Here is a 19,549-nt window from a genome sequence, read left to right on the forward strand (position 1 = left end):
CGCAGTAAGATGAAAGAAAATAATGTTTATGAATGTTACCTGTTGATCATTATAGTAAATGAAGATTTTGCCAACCTCCCACCCAGCGTCTATTGACCTCTCCTCATCTGTAAACATTGGTGCGCTGACAACGAGATCATCATATCTGCATGGACAACAGGTTGGTAGTAATATATATCAGAGAGTTGGAGTGATGAATACACGCATGAAAAAAATCCTTCTCACTCTAAACTGGTATACATAGCCCCCGTGCCACTAATATCTTCCTATGAAGATAATGTACTCTGGAACTGATCAGTTACTTAGAAGGTCTAATGCACACACAATTTGATAAGTTTAGCATATTTTGTTATTACCACACATAAATATTTCTGCAAGGGGACTTCTTTGATACTCTCTCGCCTCTCATAGAAAAATTCAAGGGGTGTCGCCCGGGGTCTTTTTTTTTTTTTGGGGGGGGGGTAAGACGGTCGTAGGTCACGTCATATTTTCAAACGATCCAGAACTCCCCTTTTCCTTATTTTTTCGTATATTTCTTCTTATTTCCCTCTCTTATTTTTTAATTACATGAACAAATCATAGAAGTCAAACTCCTGTCCACTTCCATCATGTATAGCGCTGCCCCTGAATAATTTATTTCATTGTCTATAATTATATTGGGTTTCGTTTTAATTGCGACTTGAAAAACTGTTTGATTTAGTACTCAGAACCTACCCATCATTATTGAGATCCGAAGCGGCCAAGGCATGACCAAAATACGTGGCTAAATCACTGGCATAAAGTTGATCATACTCCATCAGAGAATCGTCATACAAGAATACCTGAAGGTATAAAGTACAAACGTTGGAAAATTGGAATAAAAGCCGTGGCGATCCAACCGTTGTACCCGTCGCCCTCGGAGGAAAAAAAAGAACATTGTATAAAAGACAATAAAAAGGTATGCTAAAAAAATGTGTCCATGGCTTCAAGGACACATTTAAATGCATTTAAATAGCATTTTAAATGCTATTTAACATTATATTTGGAGATGATGCAACATTGAACATTTTTTAGCAAAATTCACAATATATTTATGAGATTGTTATGGAATAACTGTGACTTAAAGTCTCCTATAAGTATGATAAACGGATGAAATTGTAAAGTGTGTGGGAAATATTGTTTTTACTTGCCCCTGTGTTTCATTTGAACGGCATTGATTTGATCAATAACTCATCATACCCTTACCTTGAAGTATAGGCTATGCCTAATATTTTTGGGCCCGTTGCCCTCGGAGGAAAAATTTGAACTTTTTATAAAAGACAAAGGTATGTTAAAAAAATTGTGCCCATGCACAGCAAAAACTGTGGTGTTAACCGGTGTACATAGAGGACCACACCAGTTATTTTACTCCGGTGTTAAATTGATGGTGTTAGTTTAACACCTATAGATGTTATTACAACACCTTTGGTTGTTACATGTACACTCTTTGGTGTTATGTTCAATCTCTAGGGTGTAATTTTAACACCTCGGGGTGTGGTCCTCTATTAACACCGACTGGTGTCAGTTTTAACACCACAGTTTTTACAGTGTGGCTTCAAGGGGAAGGATTGTAATTATTACCACAACTTTATTCCTTGTCTGAAAACTGTCAAATAATTAAGAGTGTGGCCCACCCCCCTCCGTCGGCCCATCCAGAGGCGTCGATCCTGGGGGGGGGGGGGCGATCGCCCCACCAATGAAAATATTGGGGGCAAACATATCATTTTGCCCCCCCCCCCCAATAATTCCGGATATACCAAAAAAAAACAAGATTGTAATGTTCAGCAAGCGAGATTGAGATACACAACTCGTTCTTTATTTAAAATCGTGCTCAAAATGTCTGCTTTTCAGATTGGAATATACATTTTTTTAGCTCGCGCTTCGCGCTCGCATCATTTCTGTAGTAAAAACCCATACTTTTCATGATTGAATAGGTGAATGTAAATGTCCCATTTTCAGTTTTAAGCTTAAAAAGAACTCCTGCTTCGATTTGCAATCACCTTTTCTTGGATATATATCTTGTTCTTTATCAAAAACTTCCATTAAACTGTCATTTTTTTCAGATCGAAATATCAAAATTATCAGCTCGCGCTTCGCGCTCGCATCTATTCTTCTTTTAGATACCAATCTTAATCATTAGTACCAAAAATGCTTAGAATATCAAGCTTTCAGGTCAGAATATAAAGAAATTTCAGCTCACTTTCGGCACTCGTACTATCTGTGTAGTGAGATATGTATCCTCATGAGTTACAAACAGCTCTAAACAGGCACGCTTTTCCTGTCAGTATGCTAAAAAAAAATCAGCTCGCGCTTCGCGCTCGCATTAATTTGTTGGTGAGATACGTGTCTGTGTCTCATGAGTCATATATAATATATATATATATATATATATATATATATGTGTGTGTGTGTGTGGGGGGGGGGGGGTGGATGGATGTCTTATAAGATCGAGCGCCTTTGGAACGTTAATGATTTTGCCCCCCCAATCTGAAAAATGGATCGACGCCCCTGGGCCCATCCTATTCTGCTAAACTAGGGTCCATCGATTAAAGTATACTTGATAATCATTTGAGGAAACCACTTTTTCCTCAAAAATTCATGGCGTTTACTGAACATTTCCAGAGAGCTACCCCAATACGCATGTTTATAAATTTGCCTTTGGGCGTTGACCCGACTTAAAAACATTAGAGCTGTTGTCAGTCTGGGTCCCGTGGCATAAACGTTTCTATTATGGTAACTTTGCCTTCCAATGGTCATGCTGGTAACTACCATGGTAACACGACCAAACAGCCAATCAAATCAAGGATTTCATGAAAGATACAATTGGATGGCATAGTTACTATAATAGTAACTTTTATGCAACGGGGCCCTCAGTGGAGTAAGTTTCCCCGGTGGGTCTGACCATAGTTCCCATTTTGATATGATAAATCATCTGAAAACGAGCGATATCACTCATCTCACAATATATCACAAAGCTCTTCAATATACTCTCTTGATACTCTTTTAAGACTCTTTATCCTTTATACTTATTCTGTTCTACTCACCCGCGCGAATCCGTGCTTCCATCGCGGTGCGCCAACTGCAACCTCGAAAGCAGAGGAGGGACCGTCTCGGAAATTTCCAAACGCAAGAGCATGACCTGTGCAAAAGAGGGTATAATAATATATTCTAAATTTACTTATACAGGGAATATATAACCCCTGGGGCGGAAATATCCCCCAAAAGGTAGGGGACAAGGGGCTGGAAAATTAGACAAGCAAACAAAGGGTAATCACCCCCAAATTGAAGGTCATTTGGACCAAAATACATGTTTATTTCGATTTTGAATGATGTATTTATTTCCATCATAAAATACCAAAAATAGTAGGGGACATTTGATTTTGATATTGTGCCCCCCCCTTCTATTTTGAGTAGGGGGGACACGCCCCCCCCCTGGGATTTCCGCCCATGTATAACCCCATTGATACTGAAATTTAATATAGCAGTACATGTTTCCGAAAATATTTTACACCTTTGAAAATGCCCTGAAATCAGCAAATATTTCAGAAGGAATTATAAAACATGCATAGAAAGGTGGTGATCTATTTACATTTACAGTATAAAGGTATTTTTTAACCCTGTATAGGCAGGTTACATTTCTCGAGTCCATTATTTTTGTCTTCTTTTTTTTTTAACAAACGCACACGTAGATACCAAGAATGGGAATATCATTTCCATTTATGTGACTGTGCACAGCAAAAACTGTGGTGTTAACCGGTGTACATAGAGGACCACACCAATTGTTTTACACCGGTGTTAAATTAGTGGTGTTAGTTTTACACCCATAGGTGTTATTACAACACCTTTGGCTGTTACATTTACACTCTTTGGTGTTATGTTCAATCTCTAGGGTGTAATTTTAACACCTCAGGGTGTGGTCCTCTATTAACACCAACTTGTGTCAGTTTTAACACCACAGTTTTTACAGTGTGGGATAAAAAAACAGTTGTTTCAAAGCTCATGGGGGTATAAGTGCCGCGGCCGGGATTCGAACCCCGGACTTTAATGTGTTTAATCAGGCCCTCATACCTTCTGGTCCATGGCACTTCCACTTAGCACGGGGCCTTCTGTGTGGTAAGACTGCCACCCCCCTTCCCCGGGTTCTGCATCGATATACAGTGCGTCCCACAAAAAACGAAACCGAGATTTATCGATGATTTATTATAACTTAATTACAAATACAATAGACAAATGACCTACCATTGTAAAGCTTAGAATCTCCTCTTTCATCTGGAAATACTTAGATTATTTCTCATTCACGAATGCGTGAGCAAAAACAATTTTAAGAGGGGATACCAAAAAAGTCATTTGGCGGCTGTATCTGGGTTTCAAAAAGAAAACCACATTTCTAAAAAGTTCAATATCTGCTCTTTAATTTCATACCTCAATTACAGAAAATGGTCAAGAAATAAGAAAGTTCTGGTTATTTGAAATAAGGCTTGAATTTCAATAATTTCATAAAATGAAGAGGTTTTACAGGCTAGCGTTCAAACTCACTCGACACTCCGTTTTGTTGACGATCAGCCATGCATGAAGTCTTTTGTTAACCATGCGATAGCTTCTGTTTCGGAAACCGGTGAAAACACGTTTGTTTAATGAAATTATGGAAATACAAGCATTGTTTCGAGGGAACGTAACTTTTTTACTTCTTGACCATTTTTTGTGATTAAGGTATCAAATTAAAGAGCAGATATTGAACTTTTTAGGCAAGTGATTTTCTTTATAAAATTCAGATACCCCCCCGCCAAATGAGTTTTTTGTATCCTTTCTTCAAATTGTTTTTGCCCACTCATGCGTGAATGAGGAATAATCTAAGTAATATCAGATGAAAGAGGAGAATCTAAGCTTTACAATGGTAGGTCATTTGTCTATTGTATTTGTGATTAAGTTGTGATAAATCATCGCTAAATCTCGGTTTCGTTTTTTCTGGGACGCACTGTATATCTTCCAGCTACAAAATTACAATAGCACCTGTGTAAAGGGCTGAGACCTCGGCCGTCTTACAAAGAGTAGTGATTTATCAAATCAATCACAGTATCACAACAGTTACTGTAGAAAGCCAGCAATGTCAACATCTAAAACGCAAGTTTGTTCAATTTTCTTCAAGATAATAGTATGCTCATAAATATACATCCATCCTTTCCTTGAAAATTCAGTGTGCCTCTCTTTCGTTTACAAAGGATATTGTGTATTTTTCTTCTTTTTTTTTAATAGAAAAAAGGATATAACGATGATGGATTTTCATAATGATGAATTTGATCAGATCAATCACAGTTCTTTGTAAGACGGTACCTATATAGCTTTTAGAAAGGTTCGAATACTCACCAAAGTAATATTCAAAATCAAGCTTAAAGGCACATGCTTCCTGCGGAAAGGATAACAAGGCAGAATCAGCATTTATTGTTCCCGCTGTGTACCAAAATCGACCTAAAGGCAAATGTAGAATGGCATTTATTTTTATCAATATTGTCAAGTATGTATGCGATATATGACAGTTGTTATGTATGAATCTGTATTCCAACAGTCATCATCCCTTTCATTCTAATGAGAAAATATGTAGAAATATTGTCAATGTTACTATCATTGATGAAATCAATATACAGATTCAGTATAAATGTAATGACATCATCACTATGTTTTATTCTAATGCACTGTACATGCTGTACGGAACAATTATATTTTTTGTTGTTGCATTAGTTGCTTTGAGTCTCTTATTTATGGTTTTATTACAACTACGGTATGTCCCATTAAAAAAAAAATCGTTTAAAATGTAACATGACTTGATGCATTTGATGAGGAAGGGAGATATTTTAACAACGTCTATACCTACCATTCCATAAACATGATCCCGGAGCACCATAAACAATACGAGCCTATTTTGGAGAAAAAAAAATGTCAGAATTATTCTATCGAAATAAGCGTATTTATGAAATGTTGATGATTATAAATATACAATTTGTTCCAACTCATTTTATTAAGGCATTCTCATTTGTATGTTACCTCTCTATTTTATCATGGACTTAATCCAATGGAAGATTGACAAATACATTTTGGGGAGATGGGGAGCGGGTAAGAAATAGAAGTTGCGTTGTGTACCAAACCAGCCACGTGACACAAGGGATATGATAGAAATTTTGTAGTTCTTTTGGTGAAAATTCGAGAATAAACAAAAACGTGAAATAGTTAATGTGCACACTGCAAAAACTCCGGTATTGATTTAACACCAGCCAAGAATCTATATATGTCCACACCAGAGAAGTGTTAAACCACACCAGAGAAGTGTTAAATAACACCAGTTTGATTTTGGTCTAACACCAGATAGGTGTTTATACAACACCAATTAGTATTAAAACAGCATCGGTTTTATTCCAAACTGGTGTTCTTTCAATACTTCTCTGGTGTGGACATATATAGATTCCGGTCTGGTGTAAAATCAACACTGGCGTTTTTGCAGTCGGATTGACGAGGCCCATTTTTGCCTTTCTGTAGATGTGCTGTTTTGTTTATATATCTGAATGTATTGTAGATCTATTGTATTGCAAGTCTGCCCTTAATTAATACTTACATCTCTTGCTGCGGCGCTACCACCAAACTCACATCGGTATCTTTTCCGATATCCAACTCCGTCATCTTCTATAAAAAGAATATAAATAATACTTCAAAATTGTGTTTTGTGAATCATTATCCTTATTGTTCTAAACAAATATCTACGAGTAAGCAAAGCGTGCGAGCAACATTTCAAATACATTGTACTCGTAAAAACTGGATTTGATTTTTTAAAAAGTATCAATATTATTGTTGTTTTTTTCATAATCAATATCGTTCGAAACTTTCTATTTACGAGTGGGCAAAGCGAGCAAGATTATAAATGCATTGTTCTAGATGTGATTTAAAAGGATAATCAACGAGCAATACTTACTTCCTGCGCATGGATTGTATTTCACGGCTGTGTCCAGCAGCCCTGAATTCAGTGACGTCAGACCCCCATTGATGACGAAACAACCACCTTCTAAGTATCGGTCAATCTTTTCGTTTTGGTACTCTTGAAACTGATACAGCGGTCTGCAAACCTGGATTGTCAAGGTATGAATAAAATTTGATTGATACTAAAGATTTACGTTAAAGATATACTTTGCGTCAGAAGTAGATACTTCTTGTTGCAATTATGATTAAATAAAACTCATTGGAAATGAATGATGAATAAAACTAATCAGAAATGAATGATTTTGTTTTAATCACCCTCACGTCTGATCCTATAGTATAGAGTTTGATAACATGCTACCATTCAGCCATATAATGTGGATATTATTGGATGGCTAAGAATGGGAAAATATAAATATTCTTCGAGTTGGTGAATATTGACCCAAATGAGTTTAATACACGTAGTATCCTTAACAAAAACTACCCAAAATTAATATTACCATTATCTGGAAATGTACACTATAATCCAAGATAATATACCAATAATGTTACATACCACAACTGACCCGTCCGAGCCTCCACTTTGTACAATACTCCCTAACCACTGACCAGTAGCATTCGTTGACTGGAAGGTGGAATCCTCAGAAAGATATTCATTTCCTGAGAAGGCAATAAAGAAATAGATGTTTGAACCTGTTTACAATGACATGAATATGGGCTATTAAAACAATTTCAGGAAACATCCGCCCGTATGTTGATGATATTGATCGGCTCGTGTAAACAGTGTATACACTTTTCATAATGTACATGCTTATGGCCATCGCTAGTCGGGGGGGGGGGGGGGGCGAGGGGAGGGGTTCTATTATGTTTGTCAGAGTGTGTCACGGATGCGTAGCACCCCCCCCTTCCATCTAAATGGGAATTTATATCGCAAGGTATATGGGGAATGCTCCTCGCATATGACGTCACAAATTAAAAAGAAATATACTCTCTTATTCTTAGATGGATTTTTATCAAATGCCGACCAATAGATTTTCCGGTTTTTATTTAACCTAACTTATTTCGAATGAACTTCCCCTTTCATAGATTAAGATGGAACGTGTCTAATGCAATATGACACCGATTTCAAACTCTCAAACTTGCAGACGAGATGGTATTTTTAAGCAGACAGCAAGCCTCTAGCCGTTTAGTACACTAAGCAATCCTTTGCAATAAGTTGAAAATGACACTGATTGACTCTCAAACATTTCTTTCGGTTGTCATCAAACCTTTGTGTTCCGACTGCAGCTATCATGGCTATAGAAAAAAGTCTTAGAAGTTTTATCTTTATAATCAACCATTACTCCACTTCAATAGAGACGATTACTTCATTCAGAAGAACAGTCATTATTTTGAAGTACGTGTACTGTTTAGAAATAACATATTGAATATGGATTGAGCACAATTAGAATGCTCCGACATTTCCCATTTTCTATTTTCATATACAGACTTATAACAATGGCTACACAAGCCTATCAATATTTTCATTTTTGTATTGTTTATTTACATGATTAAAGGACAAGGAATTAAGCATTTTATATATTTTTGAAACACATCAAGAAACTACATGGTTCATAATGACAATGACTGTATAAACCTTAAACATATTATTGATCCACAATGTGTTTGTTCATTTCAAGTCATGACATAATTGGCTTATAAAAATATATCGACAATGGAACTGATACTGCAAATTATAAAAAATGAAACTGATGGCGATGCTGATGATGATGATGATAATGATCATAATAATAATGATACAACTACTACTATACTACTAATAATGATTATAATAATGACAATACTACTACTATACTAACAACAACAACAATAATAATAATGATAATAATAATAATAGTAATGATAATAATGATAATGATAATAATGATAATAATAATAACAATGATAATAATAATAACTATAGAGATAATGATAAAAAAAACAATGATAATAAACTACAAATTTCCGTTTGGAAAAAAGGCTATTCTTAAGTTTAATCAGCACGTTTATAGCGTTTCCTACGTATACCTATGCCTATAGGCCTCAATAAGTGCATCAGCTCTTCAACAATGAAGGAAAATATTCTTTGCTTCGTTGTTGGTTTTGTTTGATATGGCACATTTTCAATTAATGGGACTTTCACTTCTAATTATAACCCATTAACCATTCGGCATACTTCCTCATCGGTAATTAGCTCAGCTCCATTTCACTTTCAATGTGCTCAAGTATTTTCATCCAGAAAGCGCGAAAGCATTTTCAGATAAATTATATCTAAGTGACTCTTAACGATCGAAGCCAACTCCATAGACCGATACCTTTATATGGAATAAGTTTTCCTCGGTTTGTAATTTGACCACGATATAGTTTCAAGATAAATGCCAGATTTCTCGTTTGTAAAAAAAAAAAAAAAATGATTTCGAATAAAATCCATTTAATAAATGACCACCCTACATAATATGTATCCAATGATTCTGGTAAAAATGTAATTGATGGAGGGGAACCGGGGGGGGGGGGGGATGAGCATGGCCTTTTAGCCAGGTGTTGGGTCTTTTTCTTCGAAGCAATAAAAGTGCATTGTCCAACCTGCTCTTATCTGTGTCGGTGAACTTCAGAATGATCATTTGCAGTTTAGATTTAATAATGTCACAACCATAGCATGGTTAGGTTTTATGTAAATGAATAACACCTTGATTAAAAAAATTTGGTCTTAGAGACTTTTCCATGAAATAATTGTTTTCTATTGCAAAATGTACTTAGCTTTAAATCCAATGAACTCATCTCATGCAGATTAAATATTATCGGAAATGGATAAGGATCTAATCGTACCGCTTGGTAATAACTTCAAAGCCCAAGGGTATTTTTGAAACACTAGTCACTTTTGACGCCTACTCTAAATTCCGGGGATTTTGAAAAGGGCCTAAATGAATATTTGTTGCGATTAGTGACAGGTTCAACTTTAGAATTGATATATTTTCTCTCAAAAAATATCTTCAAATCTCAAATGACATTCGTGATTTGAATCTTTGAACGAAAATAGTATGGCAGGTTACTAAAATCTCACTCAGACATACATATATATATTTTTCAAATCCATGAAATTGAAAGATCGGACCAAAATATGCCAATTGAAAAGTAATACTTCAATATTAAACAAGTGGAGCGCCTCTGGCAGTCTCACATGCCACATTTCATAAAATATATACATAAACTTTGAAAGTTATGACAGCAATTTAACAATTACCTCCAACTTTGCCAAAGTTCACTGACCTTAAATGACCTTTGACTTTGGACATGTGACCTGAAACTTAATTGCTCTTATGTCCAAGTTTTATGAACTAGATCCATACACTTTCAGAGTTATGATGGTAATTCAACAAATACCCCCAACTTGGCCAAAGTTCATTGACCCTAAATGAACTTTGACCTTGGCCATGTGACTTGAAACTCAGGCAGGATGTTGAGTCATATTGTGATTACGTTATGAACTAGGTCCATATATTTTTTAAGTTATGATGACATTTTAAAAACTTAACCTTAGGTTTAGATTTTGAAGTTGATTCCCAACATGGTCTAAGTTAATTGACATTAAATGACCTTTGACCTTGGCCATATGGCCTGAACTCGGGCGAGATTTTGTTTAACCTTATGTGTAAGTTTCATGAACTAGGTCTATATACTTTTTAAGTTATGCGGTAATTTAAAAACTTAAAACTTCGGTTAAGATTTGATGTTGACGCCGCCGTCGGAAAAGCGTCGCCTATAGTCTTATATATGCAGGTGAGACAAAAAGGAGAATGAAACCCTTGGAACTATTGGGCTTATGTGAAAACACAAGCCCAATCGGTTTGTGAGAACACAAACGGATTTCATTCAGTTTGCATGTTTTTAAAAAGGAGTTTGCATATTATTGATGTTTGAATATATCTTTAAATGATATAAAAAAAGCAGCGTAACTTGGTTTATTGGTAAAATGACAAGCAGAAGTTTTATCAGCGACTGATTTGAATAATGCCCCAAATCGCCATGGGATACCCTTCATTTTTGCCCTATAATTCTTCTTTTTCTCTCTACATAAGCCCCCAAATAACGATCATGCGTTGAGTTTATCATTATCGAATTTCATAAAATACTCTGATCTCTTGTATTCAGACTTGAACGCAGTAGCTTAATAGGTCAGATATGGCTTATGGGTCAAAATTCTTACAAATCTGCGAGCAAAGCGAGCGAGCAATTGTGAGTATTTGTGTGTGTCATGGGCAAATACCACATTTAGCCCCCCCCCTTTTTCTTTTCTTTCCTAACATCTCCTCCCTTATTTTTCTTGGACGTATTTTTTTTTTTTTTTTTTTTGGGGGGGGGAGGTGCATGGCTTCAAGTGCCTTCGTCTGTATGACAGTGTATTCAAGGCAAAGAGACTCACCGGTAGTATCGACTACAATCTCTTGGCATTCGGATTCAGCGTTGGTAACTCCGGTAGATGTATCAATCGGGCACTTGAAGAGGGCGCCACTCCGTCCTATGCCCATGCTCTGAGAATACCCCGATGAGACGGCCCGAGGAGCCCCCACCAACAGCCTGCATGAATGGAATAAAAAAAAGATGAAAAAATACAGGGCTGCAAAATGGGAGGGGGCACATTTTCTTTTATTTTTTAATGCTTTTTGGCAGAATGTTGATTAAATCGTCTATAGGGCATCTGTTCCTAGACCTTGCCTCTTCCCCTTTCCGATAGGCCATTGACCAGGAATTATCCTCATCAAACCGACACGGAAGGGGGGGGGGGTGGGCTCATAAGGACATTTTATGCTTGTCACTTATTTTATTGAGTGGACCTCCCTTTCAGCAAATCATTGATTCGCCCCTGTCAAAGAAAGACTGAAAGACTCATCAGCCACATTGCGCAGCTGTTGTGTAGCACAATTACAATATTCATACAGAAATTCTGCATAATACCATGGCATGCAATTCTATCTTTCAAAACTTTAATGACCCATTTCTCGCAAGGTCATTAAATAAGTTTTGACATGGCAACATAATAACCACAAATTAATGCCCGATTCGTCTGGTACTTTAGATTGTAAATTTATGTTTCACTTTCATTGCGACCATGACATATGCAATTAAAAAAGTAAATCGCAAACATCTTTTGTAACTTGCTAATCACAATCATGTATCTTTGTATCCACGGACGGAGCTGGGAGAATGAGGAAATTCCCAGGTTATGTTGAACAGTAAAAAAAAATAATGGTATGGCGAATTATCGGAATTCGGGAAATCGGTTAGTTAGTCATAAGCGGTCAAAGGTGCCATTTTTACTCTTCTTTTATTCTCACTCCATACAGGCGATTCACCAAACGACAGTAAATTCTTGAGAGAAATGACGTTTTTGTTTCACAAAATTACTGAGAAATTATATAATCCTGATTTAAATTGCTGGATGCCATTGAAATCTGATCTGTGTAAAAACTACAACGCAAAACCAGGCTAAATGTGGACGCATGATCATGTATCGCGTGCCAGCAACGCAGTTGGGGGGGGGGGGGGGGTAGGCGACGGCCTGGCAATAATTTATTATTCAGTGTTTGCCCCATAGGCCCCGAATGCTGCAATCTGCATTACAAATGACTGGAACAAAAAGATGATTGATATAAAAAAAAAAAACTTGATCATTGTTGTATTTATCAGTATCCGACTCATATAAATTTTCATTTTCTTGCTGTCTGTCGGAAATGTACACACAAGGTTTACGGTAGAAATCTGAGCTTGGTAGACATTTTAGAAGGGTTATCTATCTTGCTGGTACCCTAAATTGGCAATTTTCATGAGCAAAAGAAAAAATAGAAAAGAAAAAACTCACTAAGAAGAAATGTCATCTTTGTTGACTTGATGATAGTAAAATTTGTTTTTATACATCGAATGTGACGACATGATATCATGTTCCTTTCTCAAGTTGGAGTGACAGCCGCCATCGGAATAGTTGGAACCGTTGGAATCTAGCAGGATCACATTACTGAACTCAAGTTTTTGAGAAAAAAATTATATGAATCTATTTTTCTCAGCAAATTTCTATTTAATAGTTGAAAAAACACCCCATGGACGGGCCGTATTTTGTATTTTGATATTTTTTAATCAATTTTCAATTTCCGTCCATTTTTTGTACGAAATACTTGTCAGCATCTTTCTTCATTACTCATATAATTCTTTTATATATGCATCAATCAATCTTCCATCAATTTAGCCACTCATCGTCCATTAGTCAATTGTTCTTATACCCGGGCTTGTTTGGCTTATTTTGTTTACTGTAAGTTCAGTTCTTTTATTTTTTGCAGCTAAAGAAAAGGGTTTAAAACGTACAGGAATGAAAAAAAAGTTTATCCGGAAATCATATAAAAGTTATTAAAAATCTGCGTGAATCAATACCAAGTATTAAAGTGAAAATGAAATATTTGATTTCCTGTGTAAACGAAAGAAGTCCTAGCGCTAATTGTTTCCGCAGAATTTATGTTTATTTCCGTTCAGAAATTACCTTTTAAATATACCATTTAACAACAGAAAAAGATTTCCTGAAAATGTGAAATGACCTTTACCGAGCGTTTCCAATCAAGCGTAATATTTACATCACGGAGAGTGATCTATTATAATAAATACCATTTACCTAGTTATCCATGCAAACATCCTTTAATAATCGAGGTCAATCTGAACAAAAAAATATAGCACAATAATTTGCAAGCAAATATGTTTTTTTAAATAAGTGGTGAAAGGAATTCGGATGGCACTGCAGTTTGATTTGTTTGTATACTTTCAATCTAGTGATTCTCAAATAGCATGAATAGAGTCTGTTACCCCCAAACCGGTGATTATAAATATATCTCGTCCATTGCATCACGAATATATGTTTTTAATGTAAGAATCAACCACTAACGTAGATTCTCGCTTTTGAAATAGTTTGCGGACAGCTTTAGTAAAATATTAACTTGTATTAAAAAAAATACTAGCGCCAAATGAGTTTGAAATTATAACTTATGCATTCAATGCCGGGGAGGGGGGGGGCATAGGAAAAAAACCCACATATCCAACATGACATGAATTGGCTGAACATTTTCAAGCAATACATATTTATGTTTCGAGGGGAAGGGGAAGCAGGGGACATGGCATCATAAGCCAATATTTTGAGGGGGTAAGGTTTGGCTGCAAGGTGGAGCCAAAGTTCTAAAAAGATGTGAGTGAGTAAAGATATTGACCTCTTTAATATAAAATTCTGTTTTGGGGGATACATTTTAAAATCATATTAAGAAAATAATTTAATATTTCACTCTATTTCCTTTTCTTCCTTCTCTCTCTCTCTCTTCTTTCTGCTTTGTCATGGAACTTGGGGGGGGGGGGGGGGAGGCCCCAAAGTCCCACTTTATCGCCTTTTATCTTTGATTTGACAGTGATATGACTTAACATTTAGTTTCAGAAGCAGGTATGATACCAAATGGGCTAAATCGTATTATTTTTTTATTATAAGCGCCACATGATTTCAAAAGGGTGAGAATGTGCTGACAAATATCCGCTCGCAGTGTTTATCGGTTCCAAATAAATTTGTTACTCTCGGTTATAACATATACATATAAGTGCATAATTATAATTGCATGACTGTAAATTATAATTGCATGACTGAATTGAAAATCAAATTGGAAAATTCCAAGATTTATTTAATTAAAATTCAATGTCTTAGCATTTAGTATCGTATAGTAATTTACATACTGAAGTTATAAAAAACCCATGTTCATACAGTATATAAACATGGTATTCATATTGATATAAGTAAGCCTAACTAGCATGACTGGTGTCCAGGGTTTGTTTTGTTAGAAAATTTCCCTTTCAGGAATAAGTGATTGGAAGTGAGGGTAATGATTACTACATCTATTAAACAAACATTTCCTGCCTATATAGACATCATTAAAGGTCAAGTCCAACCCAGAAAAAAGAGAGTTTAAAGCAGATACGAGCCAAAAGCGCCATCTCGAGTCCTCAACTACTCATATCTGGCAATTTTCCTGACCCATAATGCTAGGGTAGTCAACTAATATAGACCCACTTGAATAATAACATGTTAATCAACTACCCAGTACATTTATACTGCTAAAAGTATGTTACCAAGTATAGCAAAACAATTACTTTTCCTCTCAAAACATTTTAGTTTCTCTATACATATACACTTATAGGTCAATTTATTCTCTGTAGTGTTAGTAGATATCTTAAAACGTATATTTTAAGACTATGTATTTATAACACACAGTCAATAATATACCACACACAGTTCACTCCCCTTTGATAAAAAGGGAAAAATCAAACAAGCAGAACACTGAAAATTTCATCAAAGTCGGATGTGATATAAGAAAGTTATGACATTTAAAAAAATCGCTTATTTTTCATAAAACAGTTGTATGCACAATTCATTGTTATGCTATTCATAGAGTTGATGATGTCCCTCACTTTCTATTTTTTTTTATTGAATCATACAATATTTAAATCTTTACAAATTTGACAATAAGGACCATCATGTTTGAACCACACGAATGTTAAAACAGTCATGGTAATTACACGTATTTAGGAAGGAATAAAACTTTGTTTTACATGACGATGAGGAGAAAATTTGAATATTTCATATCTTTTAATAAAACACAAAAGAAATAGTGGATGATGCCATCAGTCTCCTCATTTATTTACTGATCAGGATGTATATATATACACAACTATTATTTAGCAAAACTTTAAAATGTCATAACTTTCTTATTTTACATTGGCATGATTGGAGTCCGGTTTTGATGTAGTTTTCAGTGCTATGCTTGTTTGATTTTTCTCATTTTATTCAAACCAACTCTTCGTTGGGGTGGACTTGTCCTTTAATAGCGTTGGTTGTTCAGAGTACATGACTTAAATCCGTTTTGTATATACGACCAGGACTCAGGAGTGTATTGGTTGTCAAGGTAACTCAGAATCCAGCCACTTACTACAAAACCCAAACGCTATGGTTTCGATTGTAACTGTCAGTAATCATGGTAATGTAATCAGATAATTGGGGAAATTGGGTCACTGGCATTGAAACATACTTTTTAGAGTACTAGGCCTATGCATTGGCCTTAATAGCTTAAGAAGTATTAAGCATACATAAACGTTTGGATATACATGTAGGCAGTGGGGTAATGAGAAAAACATTTTGAGAGGGCCATATATGGCATGTCGGGTAAACTTAATAACAATTTGCGAGAAAGCGAAGTGAGCGAGCAAAAAAATTGAAATTTGTTTTTCAAACAAAAATACAATTTTGTGACAGATTTTGACATAATATTAAGAAAATATTTCACCTTCTCTCTTTCATTTTCTTTCCCATTTTCTTGTTTGTTTTTTTGTTCTTGAAAATTCTGGGGGGGGGGAGGCAAACGTACGCCAGTGCGTGTAGGGGAAAACAACGACAAATCCACATACGTTCACTTTGCGCATTATACTCAAGAAAATGCCGATTTTCGTTCTATAAATCAAAGCAAATCTAGAAGAACACTTTGTGATTGATTAACAAATCTACAATTTATCACGTGACTCAAACTTCACCAACCAGAGAGCATAATTATAATGTATAATACTGCCCTTGCATGAGTACCCTAAAGTGTCATATATATTGTTCCACTTACACAATTTATTACATGTAAAGAAGTGATTTTTTATTGAATTTATGTTACATGGAGAAAGTTGTAGGTTGGTTGATGACGATTTTGGCAAAGCCGTCAAGTTTTGCCAATATTTGCCTGCTTCTAATATAATAATCAGAAACAGTTTTCGCTGAGATTTTTTTAAAAATGAAAATTCGCTCACTCGCACAAAAAAAAACCCAAAGAGATTCATCTGTGTGGACTTTTGTTTTAATGTGGAATGAACGAGATAATGACATCATGTTTGATTACCCAGCAGGTCCTTACACTCTGAAAAGAGGATTAGTCGGATAAAACAGGAAGGAAGAGATTTTGGAGATGCTGACTCTTGATTAAAAAAATACAACACCCGTATATTTCAGATAATGAAAAAGCAGATTTCTTCCGGTAAACGAGGAGTAAATACCCCAAACTCCGATTATTATCGTGGTTATAGCATTATTATCGATATTGGCGTGATTTTTGTAATATTCATCAGCAGACGAACTGTTGTATCATGGAAATTATTATTGTTTAATCATTACTGTTACTGTCAACATCATGAATAAGGGCTTTTATAAAGTGTTTAGTTCTGCATCACATTGAATGCATTGCTTCTATGATCAATAATACATTAAATGTATTGTTTCTGAAAACAACTCAAATTTGAAGTAAAAAAAAAAAAGTTTGTAAAACTCCAGTTAATCATAATTATATTCAATTTTTACATTGGAATATCGAATTTCCTGTGATCCACATCTAAGAGGCTTCTTTGAAAGGAATACCAGTAAAAAAAAAAGTAATTTCATTTACGTGTACTTACATATTCTGGCCACCTTCCCGGTGAAGCGTTAGCGCGAGGCCAAATTGACTTTCTGTATCGCTGTGGTGAAAAGTCAAAGGATTCGATGTATCGACGTTGAAGGCCTCAACGACCACGGCCAATCTCGAACAGACTGCCACGCATAACGATGCAACGGCGAAGACATACCCCGTGGTCGATGAGCTCGGCGATGAGCTGGACATCTTGTGAAATGTAAATCCGATTGGACCGGTAGAAAAAAGAATAGCAAAGCTGGTTGCGATTAACGAAGCGATAAGCTGCCTATAATACAATGAGATTCATTAGTCTTGTCTAACTTTATGAAGGCATAGCGCAACGGGATTTATTTTGGGTTCACTCAGAAACCAGCAAATGCCCACTGAAAAAGTCACTGATCTATTTAATCGGACAGGAACCAACCACAACTTAGATTACTTCCTCATTTGATCATCTACTGGTCTCCATTATGATACCTCTGTTCTGTGCGTATGATCGGCCTAAAAACAAATGGGCATTTGAACAGTTTTCTTCACAAATTATATATGTAATGCGGAATGCAATGGACAAGCGCGCGGTGCTCCGTTTTCGCGACTTCAGAATAGTCTGCTGGGCAAACCCTTCACTCGAGTTAAGGGTCTGAATGTGCAGCCTACTCATGCCTTGTGTACTGAAGGCTCTCTCGGAACAGCAAGTTTTGTATGTGCTAGTCTTTGCGTGGAGGCACACTTATTGATCAAATTTCCAATCGGGTCTGTGCCTGCAGACTAACTTCAGAAGGCCATCGATGATAATACGCATAATGATCGAAGATGCAAACTTATCCTAAGATTGACATGATAACAAGGCAACACAATTGACATATGAAATCACGATTTTATATATGAATCGTTGATATTTCTGGTAAATCCCTCCTCCCTGAAATGAGGAGGAGATTATATGGCAAAAATCTCTGAAGTCGCTAACAAAATCTAACGTAACTTTACGTTTTATCATAGATTTTGACAAAATACTAAGAAAATAACGTGATATTTCACCGTTTTGCATCTTAATTTATTCCTTTTTCTTCTCGATTCCTAATTACCACTAATCTTTGAACTGGGTCAGAGGGGTGGGGGCGGGATGCCCGGCAACGCCCCTAATTTATACTTCATTGATATCATAATATGAAACCATTAACTAATAATAAAATGAGGGGAAATTAATTATAGAATCGAATATAAGGCCTCATGCATGATAATGTATAATAATCTTAGGGAAAATTCTAACTAGACACTTGATTCATTTCTTTTGAAATGCATAAAAAAATTATTTTATTATAGTAACACATGTGTGTTACTTTAATAAAAGAAGAACATTAGTTGAGGCGTCTAGGTATTACATATCGGGTAGTTCTTAGGCCATAAAGTACACCACCACATTCATAATATAGGCCTATGATTTATTTTTGCTGGTACCGGTTTGGGTTACCAGTTATAGCATGGTCACGGAACGAATATTCACAGGGTAACAAACATTAACTGTCGAGACTGATCACTTATCATCTTGGTAGGTATCAGGGTATATTGATGAGAAGCAGACGCCTTTTTATTGTCAAAATATGCATTTCCTCCCTTTTTTAATTAATATTTCTAATTAAAAAGAGAGAGAGAACATTCGCAGCAAGACCCCCCCCCCCCCCCCAAAAAAAAAAAAAAAAAACTACAGTAAAAAGAGTATAATTCCCTTAGCATGCTACACTCTCTCAATGTTTTTTTTTTTTTTTTTTTTTTTTTTTTTTTTGGGGGGGGGGGGGTTCATGAGCCCAATAAAATTCACTGAATGTCGTACTAAAATTAAATTGTGTCGCCGCGCTTGCTTCGCTCACACGTCGTGATCTCAGTATGGTGATGTCGGGGGGGGGGGGAGTAGAAAATTTGCGTAATCGCTCGTTGGTTCGTTGACAACGTATCAAGAATAGTGATTGGAAGTACATACCAACACTATTTCATCTCTGATCCATCTACTGAAATATAAATTAACGTGTTAGCATGAAAAA

At 35.9% G+C, this 19,549-nt stretch overlaps 1 protein-coding gene across 1 annotated transcript in view; it reads right to left on the bottom strand.

Moving 5' to 3' along the window:
• Positions 1-18,039, bottom strand: part of LOC129274094 (integrin alpha-V-like) — a 43,647-nt gene extending 25,608 nt beyond the window's left edge. The window contains exons 1-10 of the mRNA XM_064108622.1: positions 17,515-18,039; positions 11,438-11,592; positions 7,535-7,638; positions 6,977-7,127; positions 6,623-6,690; positions 5,888-5,930; positions 5,383-5,484; positions 3,063-3,157; positions 715-821; positions 40-145 (exon numbers count right to left, since the gene is read on the bottom strand). Coding sequence (XP_063964692.1) covers positions 40-145; positions 715-821; positions 3,063-3,157; positions 5,383-5,484; positions 5,888-5,930; positions 6,623-6,690; positions 6,977-7,127; positions 7,535-7,638; positions 11,438-11,592; positions 17,515-17,717 — 1,134 coding nt within the window. The 5' untranslated portion in view covers positions 17,718-18,039. The remainder of the gene's footprint in view (positions 1-39; positions 146-714; positions 822-3,062; positions 3,158-5,382; positions 5,485-5,887; positions 5,931-6,622; positions 6,691-6,976; positions 7,128-7,534; positions 7,639-11,437; positions 11,593-17,514) is intronic.
• Positions 18,040-19,549: the final 1,510 nt, after the last annotated feature.

This window comes from Lytechinus pictus, chromosome 13, assembly GCF_037042905.1.
Source record: "Lytechinus pictus isolate F3 Inbred chromosome 13, Lp3.0, whole genome shotgun sequence".
NCBI classification, from domain to species: Eukaryota; Metazoa; Echinodermata; class Echinoidea; order Temnopleuroida; family Toxopneustidae; genus Lytechinus; species Lytechinus pictus.